Source organism: Psittacula echo, assembly GCF_963264785.1.
Source record: "Psittacula echo genome assembly, chromosome: 8".
NCBI lineage: Eukaryota > Metazoa > Chordata > Aves > Psittaciformes > Psittacidae > Psittacula > Psittacula echo.
In genome coordinates, this window is record NC_137744.1 from 17,342,673 (window position 1) to 17,356,188 (window position 13,516).

The 13,516-nt window shown below is 35.1% G+C and overlaps 1 protein-coding gene across 6 annotated transcripts in view; it reads right to left on the reverse strand.

Moving 5' to 3' along the window:
• The window catches only part of LOC308224799 (rab proteins geranylgeranyltransferase component A 2-like), a gene marked incomplete at its 5' end in the record, with an annotated part of 69,635 nt that overhangs the window by 17,112 nt on the left and 39,007 nt on the right, over positions 1 to 13,516 (reverse strand). For all 6 annotated transcript variants that reach the window (XR_013957580.1, XM_080625020.1, XM_080625024.1 and 3 more), the window contains 3 exons: positions 764 to 827; positions 1,713 to 1,817; positions 6,921 to 6,998. Coding sequence is in view for 5 of the 6 variants with exons in the window: in XM_080625020.1 (XP_080481146.1) it covers positions 764 to 827; positions 1,713 to 1,817; positions 6,921 to 6,998 (247 nt within the window). The remainder of the gene's footprint in view (positions 1 to 763; positions 828 to 1,712; positions 1,818 to 6,920; positions 6,999 to 13,516) is intronic.

A 13,516-nucleotide genomic window follows, 5' to 3' on the forward strand; every position in this document is an offset into this window, starting at 1 on the left:
AGTAAAGCCACTTTAAGGAATGTCTGCAGCAGCAGAACAGAAAGAAAACCTGACGCCCACAGTCCTTTCCAAGGGATGACAGTTGAGAAACTGTTGGCAAGAGACTGCAAAATCACTTTTGAACACTGGGCAGAGCACTGTTAGGTGAGAAGGACTGGAGTACTTTTATGCAGGACTGCCAGTAGCAAGACTTAGGAGGCATACTCCCTCATAACTGTTCTTATTTTGTAGATCCTATTTAACCTGTAAGAATACAGAAGAGTACAGAAGAAACACTTAACGCAGATTAATATCCTTTAAATTTAAAGACTGCCAAGACTAAAGAAGCGTAAACATTTAAAGAAGATCTGAAAGTGTGCAATAAGAACCTCCAGAACTAAAAGTGAACGTTAAAAAAAAAACCAACAAACAAATGAACCTGGATCAAAGTTTAGACAAGACAAATTCTTAGCAGTTAACAAAATACTTAGGGCAAGAGTTTATTAAAAAGCAAGTAAAATGAACTACCTTAAAGGCAGCAGCTTAGAAACTGTTAAGATAGAGCAAACCAAACAGGGAAACCCAAGTCACTGAACTAAAATAAAATTAAATTAAAATCCTAATATTTTTATAGGGACTAATGAATTAAACCATTATCAGCAGAGAGAGCTGACCAAAAAGCTGGACTTAAGCAGAAACAAAAGCATGAACTAAATCCTACCAATGACCAAATATTAATACATACAATTCATAAAGAAGTAAGCGATACGAAATTGATACATACCTGCTGCTCTGCATCTGTGTTTAGCACAGACTGGTCTGTAATGAGCACTGCCCTGGAGATCTGCCTACAGTTAAATAAAACAATTATGGCATTTCACAAAAACTTAAAAAATAGCAATTTGGATTCATAGTTTTGGCAATACCAACCTACACATAATACTGTGGGAAGGCTATTTAACCATACCATCTTTATGACTATGATTGTTATTGGGATGTTGCCCTGTTGCTGAAGGAGGAGCCCATCTAGAACATAAACGTAGTATTCTCAGTCACCAAAACAGATAATGGATAAATGATCCAGTGCCATTCTGTAAACTAGTTTCAATATCCTCATTTAAAAAAAAAAAAACCCAAACTTTTGTTTATTTGAGCAAGATTAATAGCAGCACGTTATAGGCCTTTTTATATTCCAAACAGCACAGGACACTTCATTTTATGGGGAAATACACTAGGGTGGAGTTCCTGAACTGAAGTTTCTAATCCTCCACTGCCTACAATTATTTCTGCATCACAACTACTACTGCAGTTCTGCAATATCTCATCTGCAGTATTTCTAAGGCAAAGGCAGTATACGTCCAATGTTTTTGGCAAGAACAACAATCACAGAAAAGTATGTCTTTCAATAATTTTCTAAACCTGACCAGATTTAAAGAGGGAACAGCACCTCCACCTTCTAAACACTTTTACTAAATATGAAACCCCCAACCCACTTAGCTTTTGGATTTTTTTATAAGGAAAAGGGGAATATGATTTAGAGGGCAATTTTAAAAAACCCTAAAATAGAAAGTACACAGTTTGCCCTCAAGTGTATACAGAAGCAGAGAAAAACTATGGACCGAATTAAGCTGTACTGCAAAGACAGAGCAGGAAACAGCAATCTCTTAACTTACCGGGTACTTTATGCACTATTATTTAAAGAGACTGACTTTCTTTACTGTTTTATTACATACCTGTAACACACATTTGTGCATGTGCTCTCTGAAAGATAACTATCTTCCACAATAAAATAGTTAGCACTTATTCTTTGTCCAAAATGATCCACAATAGCTTTGCATCTGTTAAAAAACCCAAGCCACAATAAAAAAAATCAAACAAAAATAAGAAATTTAGACTTAAGGTAACAAAGGCACGTGTAACTTTTCAAAATTGAGTTATGCAGCTTCTTATCTGTATCTTTCAAATAACTACACATTTCTTTAACATGTGAACCCCTAAACCAACTTCACTGAAATTGGCAATTAAATCCTAGACTTATACATTCTACCTGGTATATACAGTTTTTTACATGCCATGCCAGTGTAGGTAATACCAGACCATTAATAAATTGGTCACTTTATAAGGAAAACTAAACATAAGCTAATAACACTGGCATTTGACTGCACAGGTGTTCTATTTAACTGTACATATTTTCCTCAAACTGAGACATCACGTTTTCAGAAACCCTTACAGGTATGAGAAGCACCTACCCTGATGAATGCTTTTGCTATCTAAAGTGCAAGCAAAACACATGCACTACAATTTCTTTCTATAGCTTATTTCCATAACCTAAGAATCTTTAAGGCTTAAAACTGATTTCTAAACCAAGATTTTAAGGTTTTCTGAAATATCTGAACATTTACTGTATAAAGCCCATTAGCTGTACTTAACAAACAAACTTTTGTTTGGTGTATGAAATCTACTACCTTTTCTTTTTCAATTAAATTCTTCTGAATCAGTATATATAGTTTCAGTAGATTTAACATACAGGATTCAAAGCAAAAAATTTTCTCACAGACATTTACACACATGCATAGGGAAACATCAGAAGAAAGGAAAGGACGCCTAAGACAGAGATCCCTTACAGATTTAAGTATTTTATCACAACACAACATTATTTCTGTATCTGTAAATAGCTGACATGCAAATTATGCCTTATGAACAAACAGCATTTCTGTAACTTTATTAACTTCAGTGATCAAAACAATTTATATAGCTAGGGATGAGAACCAAACTAGCCACTAGCTTGTGTACACCACAGCTGCTTCTATAGTCTGAAATGCAAACTGAAGATGGCTGCACACAATGCTTACAAATGTAAGAGGTTTATAACAATTAAGCACATTTTTAAAAACTCTTAACTTCTAATGCTGATTTCATAGGAATCTGGATAGTACATATATACCTACATTTAAATTCAACAGATAACTTGAAAACAGTAATTAAAAGAAGACTAAAAGCCCAAGCATTGTTTAACTTCAAAGACATAGTATTCACGTTCTATTCAACATGTGTTTCACTTGTAACTTTAAGAAGTTTTTTCTTAATGTTAACCTAAGTGATTTCATTCTCAGGCACTCATTTGAATACTGCAAATAAACAAGGAAGTCAAGCTGCTACAGTGCATTTCTAATTATAACCTTTCTTATTGTTTATGAAACAATTTCCCCTGCCACCCCCCTACACATTATCGAAGGGGAAAGGTTGATTAAATGTCATGTTGAATCACTCAAAGCCAGCAAAAGCAACTACACAGTTTTTATTTTCCTGCTAAGTGTTGTTTCCTTTCCTTTGTTCAGGAATAGCTATCACATCCTATGTTTGATAAGATTTTAAACAGAGAGATAGCACTTTTAATTTCAGTCTCCACTTTACTTCAAAGGATGATGCTGAGAAAATTTCTTTCAAGTACTGCTTCCAAATACAGAAAACACTTATGCACTGACATTATCAGGTCTCTGTCATCTGATATGTGTTGCGACAATGAATCATACAGAACCCTCCATTGACCTTCTTTCAATGTGTCTAGATAAAAGGATGAAAATTAGAATCCATCTCCTTGCAGTGCCACGAGTTATAAATGTACTTTATAGGGCTCATTATCCAAACTAATGGACTAAGGGCGACATCCTTGAAATGGACTTACCAGCACTGACAAAGCCAGTATGCAATATTTCAAGAAAGATATGTAAATTACTATGTGTTTGGTATACCCTTTTACTACAGATGTATAAATTTCCATTTATCATCTCTTTTCCATTTTTGAGACAGAATTATGTAACTGGAAACAGATGTAAAGTGTGATCAACATAAAATGCGTACCATTATTATGAATGTAATCCATGTAATTGAAAGTACTTTAAATTTTATCATATATACCCAAAAAACGGACCTATAATAAACACGAAGAAAATAAACAACAGAAAAATAATTAACATGTATACATTTGATGTGCCTTTTTCTCAACCTAAGGAATATGACATGGGTTTTATTTTCTAACAGAGCACCAGAGTTTTATCATGAACACAGGATGTTCTGTGTATGCATTAAATGGCAGACCTCATCTGATACAATAGGTAAAAAAAGTGGATTACCAAAATCTTAAAATAGGTACATCTAAAAGCTTCTTTACTTTCACACAGTCTTCTCTAAATCTTACAAAAAAGATTAGAATAAAACGTTAAAAATAATTGTGCAGTTGGGGATAAAATCTACTGTTCTCTGCATATACAGTTATAAGTAGTAAAAAAGTCCAAAAGAAATTCAACTAGATATTGAATGGGGTTTTATTTTCCTTCTGCTGAAGAGAATGTTAGCCCTGTCTAGAAAGGAGCTGGAATAAAATCTGGTAACGTTTAAGGATCTCCTATTAAACTCTAAACTATCAACAAAAAGTTTGAGAATAAAATCAAGGCTTAAACTCAAAGTACAAATTTTCTTTTTCTACTTGTACTAAAGACAGAATATTAAAAGTAGTGAAAAAAATAACTGCACTAAGATACTGATGATGTCTGGAAGCCTATGGAAGATGCTTGTAAAATAGTAATGAATAGTGTGTAATTTGGCTACATTTCTACTGTTGGGAGTTGAACCTGTTTGTAATGAAGGGAAGCTGCCTCTGAAACTACAGCAGCAGCTGTAATGACAGCGAGATATGAATTTCTCTATTACCAATTACTATTAATGGCCTGTTGACTCAAAAGCTCAGTAACTCATAAATACCCTCATTAACAATTTGATAGCTGATTTTTATTAGGCGAAACACTGAAGCCCAAGTCAAAGAGGAAATCAGAGCTGGTGCAGGAAGGAAATACCCAGTAAGGAGAAAGATAATAGGAAGAAAGAAAAAGAAGGGAAAGAAATAGTGAAGATCTTAGCAACAAACTGGACAGCTTGCTAAGTAACACTCTAAGGAAAAGACTTAGCAAGAAAAAGCAGTACTGCATTCAGGTGAGGGGAAAGAAAAGTAAGAGAATATAACTGAATAAAAACATATACAAATACCTGGGTCCAAGAAACTCAGCTTTTTGAGTGACATGTTTGCTATGGTGAAGACAATGTTTTGGACTTTAAAGAATTATTAGGGAAAAATGAGAACATTATATGACTTTCACTGCAGAAAATATTTTTTTTAAAACCTATTTTGACATACTCTGTGTTATTTGCATTATCTCAAAGAAGTCTGACATTTCTATACATTTGTTTGGTTCGTTACTTTCATTCTGAGGTAGAAATGCTACTTGGTAAAATACCTGCTTTCAAACTATGGGAGACATAAAAAGAGCCAACAGCAGCAGGCAGGTGGCTCCAAGGAAAACCTAGGTGACTAAACTTGAGAAACTGGGTGTGCTGTGCTTCTTCATATTCAGCATCAGATCATGTCTTTATTAAAATGCCTGTTTGTTTTTTGGTTGTTTTTCTTTTTTTTTTTTTTTTTTTTGATTAATGAAAGTCTGGTAAAGTCTTTTAAAAATATTTCAGTAATTCTGCATCTGAAAAATCTTTCAATTTTCAGTGAAAACTGCAGAAATAAAGCACTAAAGCAGCCCAATAGCTAAAAAAGACACTTGAAAGCTATCCGGAACCTTGAGGAACTTAGTGGGCCTGAAACATAAAAAGCAGGATAAAAGAAAAGCAGCACTCCCTGCTTTTTGGAATACATATAAGCTTAACAAAGAAAACATTAATTTCAGAGGTCTTCAGAATGTGCAACAGAAGCTGCAAACTGGGGCAACCAACACCACTGATGAGTTAAGCTCTCGCTAGAGTGGTGTTTGGAAGTTGCTAACAACAATAAGCTTTGTCTCTCTGAAAGAGCAAGTTAACTATTTAAATGTATTTGTAAAATAAAGATGCCTACAATAAAATGTCAAATATTAATGTTAAAATAAACTACAGAGTTTACAAAAAGGGCATAATTTCATTTGCATGTAAGTCATGCACTTAAAACAACAACATTTGCACCTTGAAGTCTAGAACTGTGCAACGAGCTCCAGAAACTTAAGGAGCTGACAAAGACCAAATCTGTTGCTTGACCATGTCATAGCAAATCAAGCTACAAGTACCATGCTCAAAGAATCAAATGCGCACTGCAACTGGAAAGTAAATCCATTACACCGGTTATTTAAGTGCTAATTTTCCTAATAAAATATTACTACATATTTTCCAGCTTAATTTTAAAAGTTTTCTACAGAATGTTTTGAACTTTTCCATTATAGAAATTAAGCTTGAAACAGATTCTTAAGACACTTGAAGTCTCCAGTTGGACTAATAACTGACTGAATGTATACCACAGAAACCGTAACAATTTACAGAGGTGTGAAAAAATGCCACTATGGAAAAAACTATGTGTTGATTTTTCTTAGCTCAACTTTAAACCTGCCTACAGGCCTGATATTGTTGTAAAAGAATTTATCCTAGGATAAGAGGGCAGCATAGTTTATGACAACAATCTACCTAAAAACTCATTAAAGTCTTTTCTCTTGGAGTGACATGCATTATCAGCAAAGATTAATCTGATGAGTCTTTAGGTGAGCTCCATTTTTAAAAATGCAATAACAGAGGGCTTTGTTGTCATCTGATGAAAATCAATTAGAGTAGGTAAGGCCACAAGGAAAACTAACATCACTCATCACCAGGCCCCCGGCAGCTGAAATGATTTGTCTTCCAAGCTTGGGTGATCAGGAGCTGTAGTAATATCACAGGGAAATTAATTTAGTTTCTATATTCTAGACTCACTTTCCTTGTTCTGGAAGACCTATACACAAATTACTTTTAATCAAGGTTGATGTGTTATTAATACCAAGGAGGATCTTTGAAGAATCATTTTTTTTTAAATTGACTTAACACATTTTTCACCTGTATTTTATATACAAACAGAAGGTTACTTATATTACCCTTACCGTCCAGATTCTTTGTCCACTACAAGGCACTGCACAGAATGGCGAAGACAATAGATACCACCAAATACAGCACACAACCTAGAAGCATATTGGGGGGGAGAAAACAAAGGTTATTCCTAATAACGACTAACTGTAATCAGTGTGAGTGTGTGTCATAAGCAGGGCAAAGTACGGTGCATGTTGTAGTACGTTTTTAATGACGTCTGAATCTCTGACTCAAATAATCAAAACCAATCAAAATAATGCATATCCTATATTTTTTTTAAAGGATACATTGTTAACTCCTCTTTTATTAGCATCTATCTTATTCCTCTGAATAATTACATTAGCTTGAACACTCATTCTGTTACCATCTTCAATCATTCGAATGAGAAAGCACCTATTTACTGACAATGCATAGAATATCTACTGATATTCTGCCCAAGCAGTACTGGACATGCTGTAAAATAAGAAAATAAGAACACATGATAACCTTCCCAACCTCTTACTAGAAGTATCTTTCTACTCTTACAAAACATACCATCTTCATTAACTCACAGCAGCTCAGATTTTGAGGGCACTGAGAAGTGCCAGAACAGAATGAAGACTTCTTCCAATCTAAAGATGACCTCTTACAAATATATCATGATATTGTTGCTCAGGATATTCTGTGCCTGGACTGACAATAAAAAAAATAAATCCTAAATTAAAAAAGGAGCCAGGTTGACAGGTCAGTTTTCAAAAGCTAAAGGATGCCAAGCTATTTCACAGTTTTCCACTTACAACCAAAACCCAATACCTAAACCAAAGAAAATTAATGCTACCCAAACATGAAGCCAGTATTGCAACTCCTCTGTTTGCAAGCACTAAGGAGACTTAGAATTTAAATAAACTAGATTATGACATTTAAATATGGGGGACATGTTAAGGCAGCCTACTGCAAAATTTCATCACTAGCCAGGCTGTTTCATCACCTCTTTGTACATATCTCTGGCTAAAACTTGTCACCAGATGATCCTTCCTACGCACAAAGCCTGAATCTGCAGTGAGGCTGCACAGTAGAAGTTCAGTTGGTCTGGTGATAAACACGATCCCAGGTTAATCCCTGCATCCTAACTTCCTGTATCTGCCAAAAGCCAGGCTTAGTCTCTGGGGATTACTTTTCTGTTGATTCAATGTGACACAAGGTAAAGTAATTCACAAAAAAACAAAGTTGAGTTTTTGCAAAGTGGTGCCTGAAGTTTTTACTGGACCCACATTAACACTGAGATGACTGTGATATCACTAGCTTCAACATTTTTTTTTAAATTCTAGCTCTTGAAAGATTTTAATATAACCCCAAATTCTTCAAAATCCTGAGAGGCCAATATAAAGAACCAATACTCTTTTTACTATGTATTTTAAAAAAACTCTTTAAACTTCCTGTGACACCACTATAAAGCAAAGAAAGCCAGGATCCTCCAGAAACAGGACATAAATTAGAGATTGTCAAGGACAAAGCTTCATGATTAGGCGTGAATTAAGATAAACTCCAGTCAGCTTGGTGCTTACAGTGCATTATTTCAGGAGCATTCCTATCATAAGAATAATACAAGATGGAGGATGAAGCTCTCTAGAACTTGGTGTGACAAAAGGTAAACCAGTAGAACATTTTACAATATATTTCGCAAATTACGTTAAAAAAGAAATAATCTCTTTACTCCAGTCAGCATGGAAATTACATAGTGAAAAAAGCTAAAGAAAAAAGGTGGGGCAGATGTGTCTGACCCCCTACAATATAATTTCAGGTTTGGACTGTTTGCAATGTCTGAGCTCTCTTGTGAATCTTTAATGTATTTTTTTTATTTGGATCAGCTATCCCTGACCTCTTCTCCTGTATGCTGAAGAGAAAGAACAAACAAATAACTGGCATACTGACACAAACTGCATACCTTTTCTCAGAGAGGACAGCTCTATCAGAGACAACTGTCAAATGCTACCAAGTGCCACTTGACAATTCCTCCTTTATCCTGCAAGTTAAATACACCTGTTTTCTTCTTGTGATCCCTATTATTCAAAAGTAAGTAACCTCTTGTGAGTAAATCACAAAGCAGTCTGTAGCACATTCAGTGCAGTGACACTGTTCCATTTCACCATGTCAGAGACAGAAACTGAGTTTTCTGATTTCTTGTTATTCAGCCAAGCTGTGCTGTGACCCAGCTACATGATCTGAAGCTCACAGATGGAAGGACAGAGCTGAAACTGGGGTGGCCTAAGAATTAGAAATCCTACCTGCTGTTTCATTACCAGGGACTGCTTAGACATTGTATTTAAACTGTGTAATTCTGTTTATCTTTCGGTATAGTTTACACTGTAATTAAACAGATTAATGTGGCTACATTTCTAATACCTGCCTAGCATTAACTACGTGTCAGGCTAGCCAAAGCAAACCATCAATATGAGAAAGGTAGGCTGGTTTGGCGGAACACAGCTCTCCCAGATGTCTGAGATGATAGCAGGATTTTCCTGGTTTACTGACAGCTGGGGTTTTTTTAGTTTTGTTTTTTTAAATTTTATTTTGAAGATCTTCAAGTATCCATTTCATACATGAGGAACTTGAAAAGAGAACTTTCATTTTGTGAACCTGGCTTGCTAAAATGGAATCCATATTGGCATTCGAAAGTCCTACTCTGTATTTCAAAGTCAGTTAGCATCGTAATACCTTTTAAACTGCATGAATTATGCAGCATGGCAAACAGCTGAAGTGTGTTACCAACTCACATCTCTTGAACTGTACTCCAACAGGCAGCACCCCAAGGAAAGCTCCTCAGTATCTTACAACTGAATCAGATCATCTGGTTTCCTAGAAATACCTGCTTTACCCATGCAAAAGGAGGGAGAATTTACATCATGTTGAATCCAGGCCTTGGGTTTCTGAAGATTGTTGAAGATGACACAAAGGTTAAATATCCACTGAAGAATTATTATAGAGCTTTGACCTGTGGGCTTATTATCTCTAATGCTGCAATCAATGGCTTCTTGCCTGACAAAGCATGTATTGGGATCTTTCAAACCAACTCAGATGAATTTATTTCATATGTTGTATATGAGAACAGCACGATTAACTTAATTAGAACTAAAATTCTTCTGTTAGAAACTATAAATTATATTTTTCCTTTGACTTCAACCAGTTAGGGCCTTTTAATATATGCACTTTATTATTCTAGTGTGCTTTGAAAGAACTTTGCTGCTTGGCTGCACAAAAATGTGAATTACTTATTTTCAAGAGTAGCCTGCTATCCAGTGGAGGAGGGCATGACCTGTTTTCAGAGTAGGCCAGTGGAAAATTTCTCTTTTCAAATGAAAATGGAAAGGAATTTTGATTGTGTTGTGTTTAACAATTACAAAGAGCCAAAATACCTATTAAAATAGCCTAGCATGAAAAATGACATGATTAGGAAGAACTTGCCAAAAATTATTTAAATATAGAAACTGAAATATTAAACTCAATGGCATCCCGATAATACAATAGGCTATTCAAGATGATTTGACTGTACTTCAAGTACGAGGCAACTCTTTGATACCATTAACCCTAAATGACAGACATTTAAACTGATATTACTCTAATTAACTGGCGACTGCCTACACTAATAATTCAAGTTTTGCTGAAAGATAGCAACAACACTGTACTCCACTTCAACTTTGCCCTGGTGACATCAAATCATATTACAGCTAAATTAACAGTTGTGAAAATTTTTGGCCTGGTAGCCCTCCATAATGCACAGTCTTTAAATGCCATTTCAGTTCCCATCAAGCCAGGAATCAGAAGTTGTAATTTTTAATACAGCTGTGAAACAATAGGACATATGAAAAGCTGAACTTTTGACAGCATATTCACAGTGATTTATGAGTTTGTATATAATTTGATTATTCTATTAATTTTACTGATTACTGATTCAGCTAATACAGTGAAGGTCACCTACAAAATAAATCTTCATTACATTTCACAGAAAGTAACTGCCTCCAACTAGTTGTTTTCTTTAATTAAACACTAATGTAACAAGAGAGAAAATAGGCTTCAGGGTTGCTGCATCTGTTGATACAAGAGGAGTTTACTGCTTTGATGTAATGCTCTCCAATATTAATTGAACAAAAATAGAATGTCTCTCCATCTGACATCTTGATTTTCAGCACAGATACCATAAACACCTTTAAATTCCAGACTTACCCTTTGCTCATTCTGAAACTACATAAAAGAACTGTAAAGCCATATCACAGTTTCACACCAAACACCTAGTTTTTTATTTCTATCATATAGTTTGTCTTCTACTTTCTAAAAGGTAAGGAGTAATTAAGAAATGAAATATTCTTCTCCCCAACTGTACAGTCTTATATAACAAAATCTACTGCTTCTCTCCTTCAAGATGAATTCTGCATGTACAGCACAGCAAGCTTTGGAGAAAGATCAAAGAGAAACATGCCAAGTGCTGAATTAATAGATTGTCCTCTTTCAATTTATTTTTACACACAGAGGAAGCTGTGACCTGGTTCTTACGTTAAATTCTGTGTTTCCTGAAAGTTCCGTAGAACTTCAACATTTCCTACAATATTGTTCTATGTTCTAAAAACATTATCAAGTAGAATACAGACAAATCAAATAAATAAAATGGCTGCAGTTAAAAATATAGTTTTTCCCAGCACAGACATCCCATAAAAAAGCTAAACCTCAGTATATGCACCCGCCCAGATGAAGACGAAAAAGCCCCCACCAAAGCAAACACAAGCAAAAAACAATACCGAAGAGATAATAATTGACATGAACCAGAACTGTCCTGGCATTTGAAGAACTATATGCTCAAAGAAGAGTCAAAATATACTGACTTGTTCCTGAAGACTGTTCAGCATTCCTGTGAAATTTAAAAAAAAGTTCTAAAGTTTACAGAGAATCATCCCAATTTCTAAATCCAATTAGCAAAATGACAGTTTTAAAACTGTCAGAAAGCTCCTGCATAGTTATCAAACGGAAATTAGTTAACTTCCAAAGAGTATTTGGCAGGAACTACAATTTTTATGCCTGTAATCATAAAGCAAGGTAATTTCTTTCACCAGATTTTCTGTCTTAGCATGGTAAAACAGAAGCACTATGACTGGGAAATCCTTTACAAAGTGTTGCTGTAATGGCAAAGCTCCCAGTCAAAACACTGTGGGGGGAGAACTAACATATCCACTAATTTCAGTTTCAACAAACTCTTTTAATAGAGGAAGACACAGCAGGCAGGAATGGTGACAGCTCCAGGAGGAAATGCCACAGCTGAGACAGGGGTTGGGGAAAAAAAGCCCCAAAAAAGTAGTCCAGTCAAACATCATTTTATAGCCAATTCAGTATTTTGTATTTTTTCTAGTGATTTAAAAAAACAAATTTCATTTTAAAACTAAGAAATCGCTCCTTTTTGTTGTATGTGATTTAGGCAGCTATATATATAGAAATGTACATTCACCTACTGTGAAGAATTCTAGTACAGCATATAGTATTTGACAGTAAAATAGGTAACAGGATAAAACCTGGTGTACCCGATTTTGTTTAGAACACGAAACTCAAGAATCTGAGTAATATATCAACTTAACGCTTGCCCCACGATGCATCAGACACTCTGTGCACTTTTTTCTGTAATTACAAAATAGGGATAATTTAAGCCTATTTCAGAGTCATGACAATTTATTGTTCATGGTATCAGAATGGCCAAATCCGCACTGAAGTGCAACTACTCCAAGAGTTTTAATGTCTGGGTTCCTATTACATGACTTGAAAGTTTAGGGCTTTGGCAAGTCAATGCTGCTTTTTATAGGCTCAAGATTCCAATTCTGTTTCCTGAAACTCAAACGTTAGAAGACATTGCAATAAAAAGCTTAGTTCATCATACATTTTTATGTTCCTAGACTTCCAGTCTCTTTTCATGCAAGGGTAGATTTATTAAGCTGTTTCTAAAACCTGAGAAAGTTTTGCTGACAAAAGTAAGACCGTGTTTAAGTTCCATTTTCACTTGACAAACTGTTAGTAATTTAAGCAACTGCAGTATTAGCAAGCTTATTACTAACACAAGAGCCGAATTACTAATGACTCTTGAAGAGTCTCTGAACAGCTCTTCTAAGAGTGGTGAAAAAGTAGTTTGGTTGCAACCATTAATAAATTACTAAACCAACCAACCACCTTGAAACTCATTAACACCACACAAATTTTCTGTAATTATGTGCTCATTAGCTACCGTCTTCTACAATTGTTCAACTACGGAACTCTTTTCCCAACTTCCACATTCAAAATAACCACAGAACAAAAATCCTCATTTAAGAAATATTGAATTTGCATAAATATAACAACTACAGGGAGTGCTAACACATACATGCATGGTATTTTACAAAAATCTGCTTTAGAATAGGAGCTACTTAGCTTAATGTCATTTCTGGAGCACAAATGCACTTCTGAAGCACAGCACTGACTGAATAGAAGAGTTTTGGTTCAGTATCACCCTCATACAGGCTGCATGAACATGGCCATTTCGGCCGCTGCTTGTCTGCAAGCGTAACACAGGCTGTTTAACTGCTGAATCAACAGCCGTGACATTCTTTTTTCTGCTATAGCC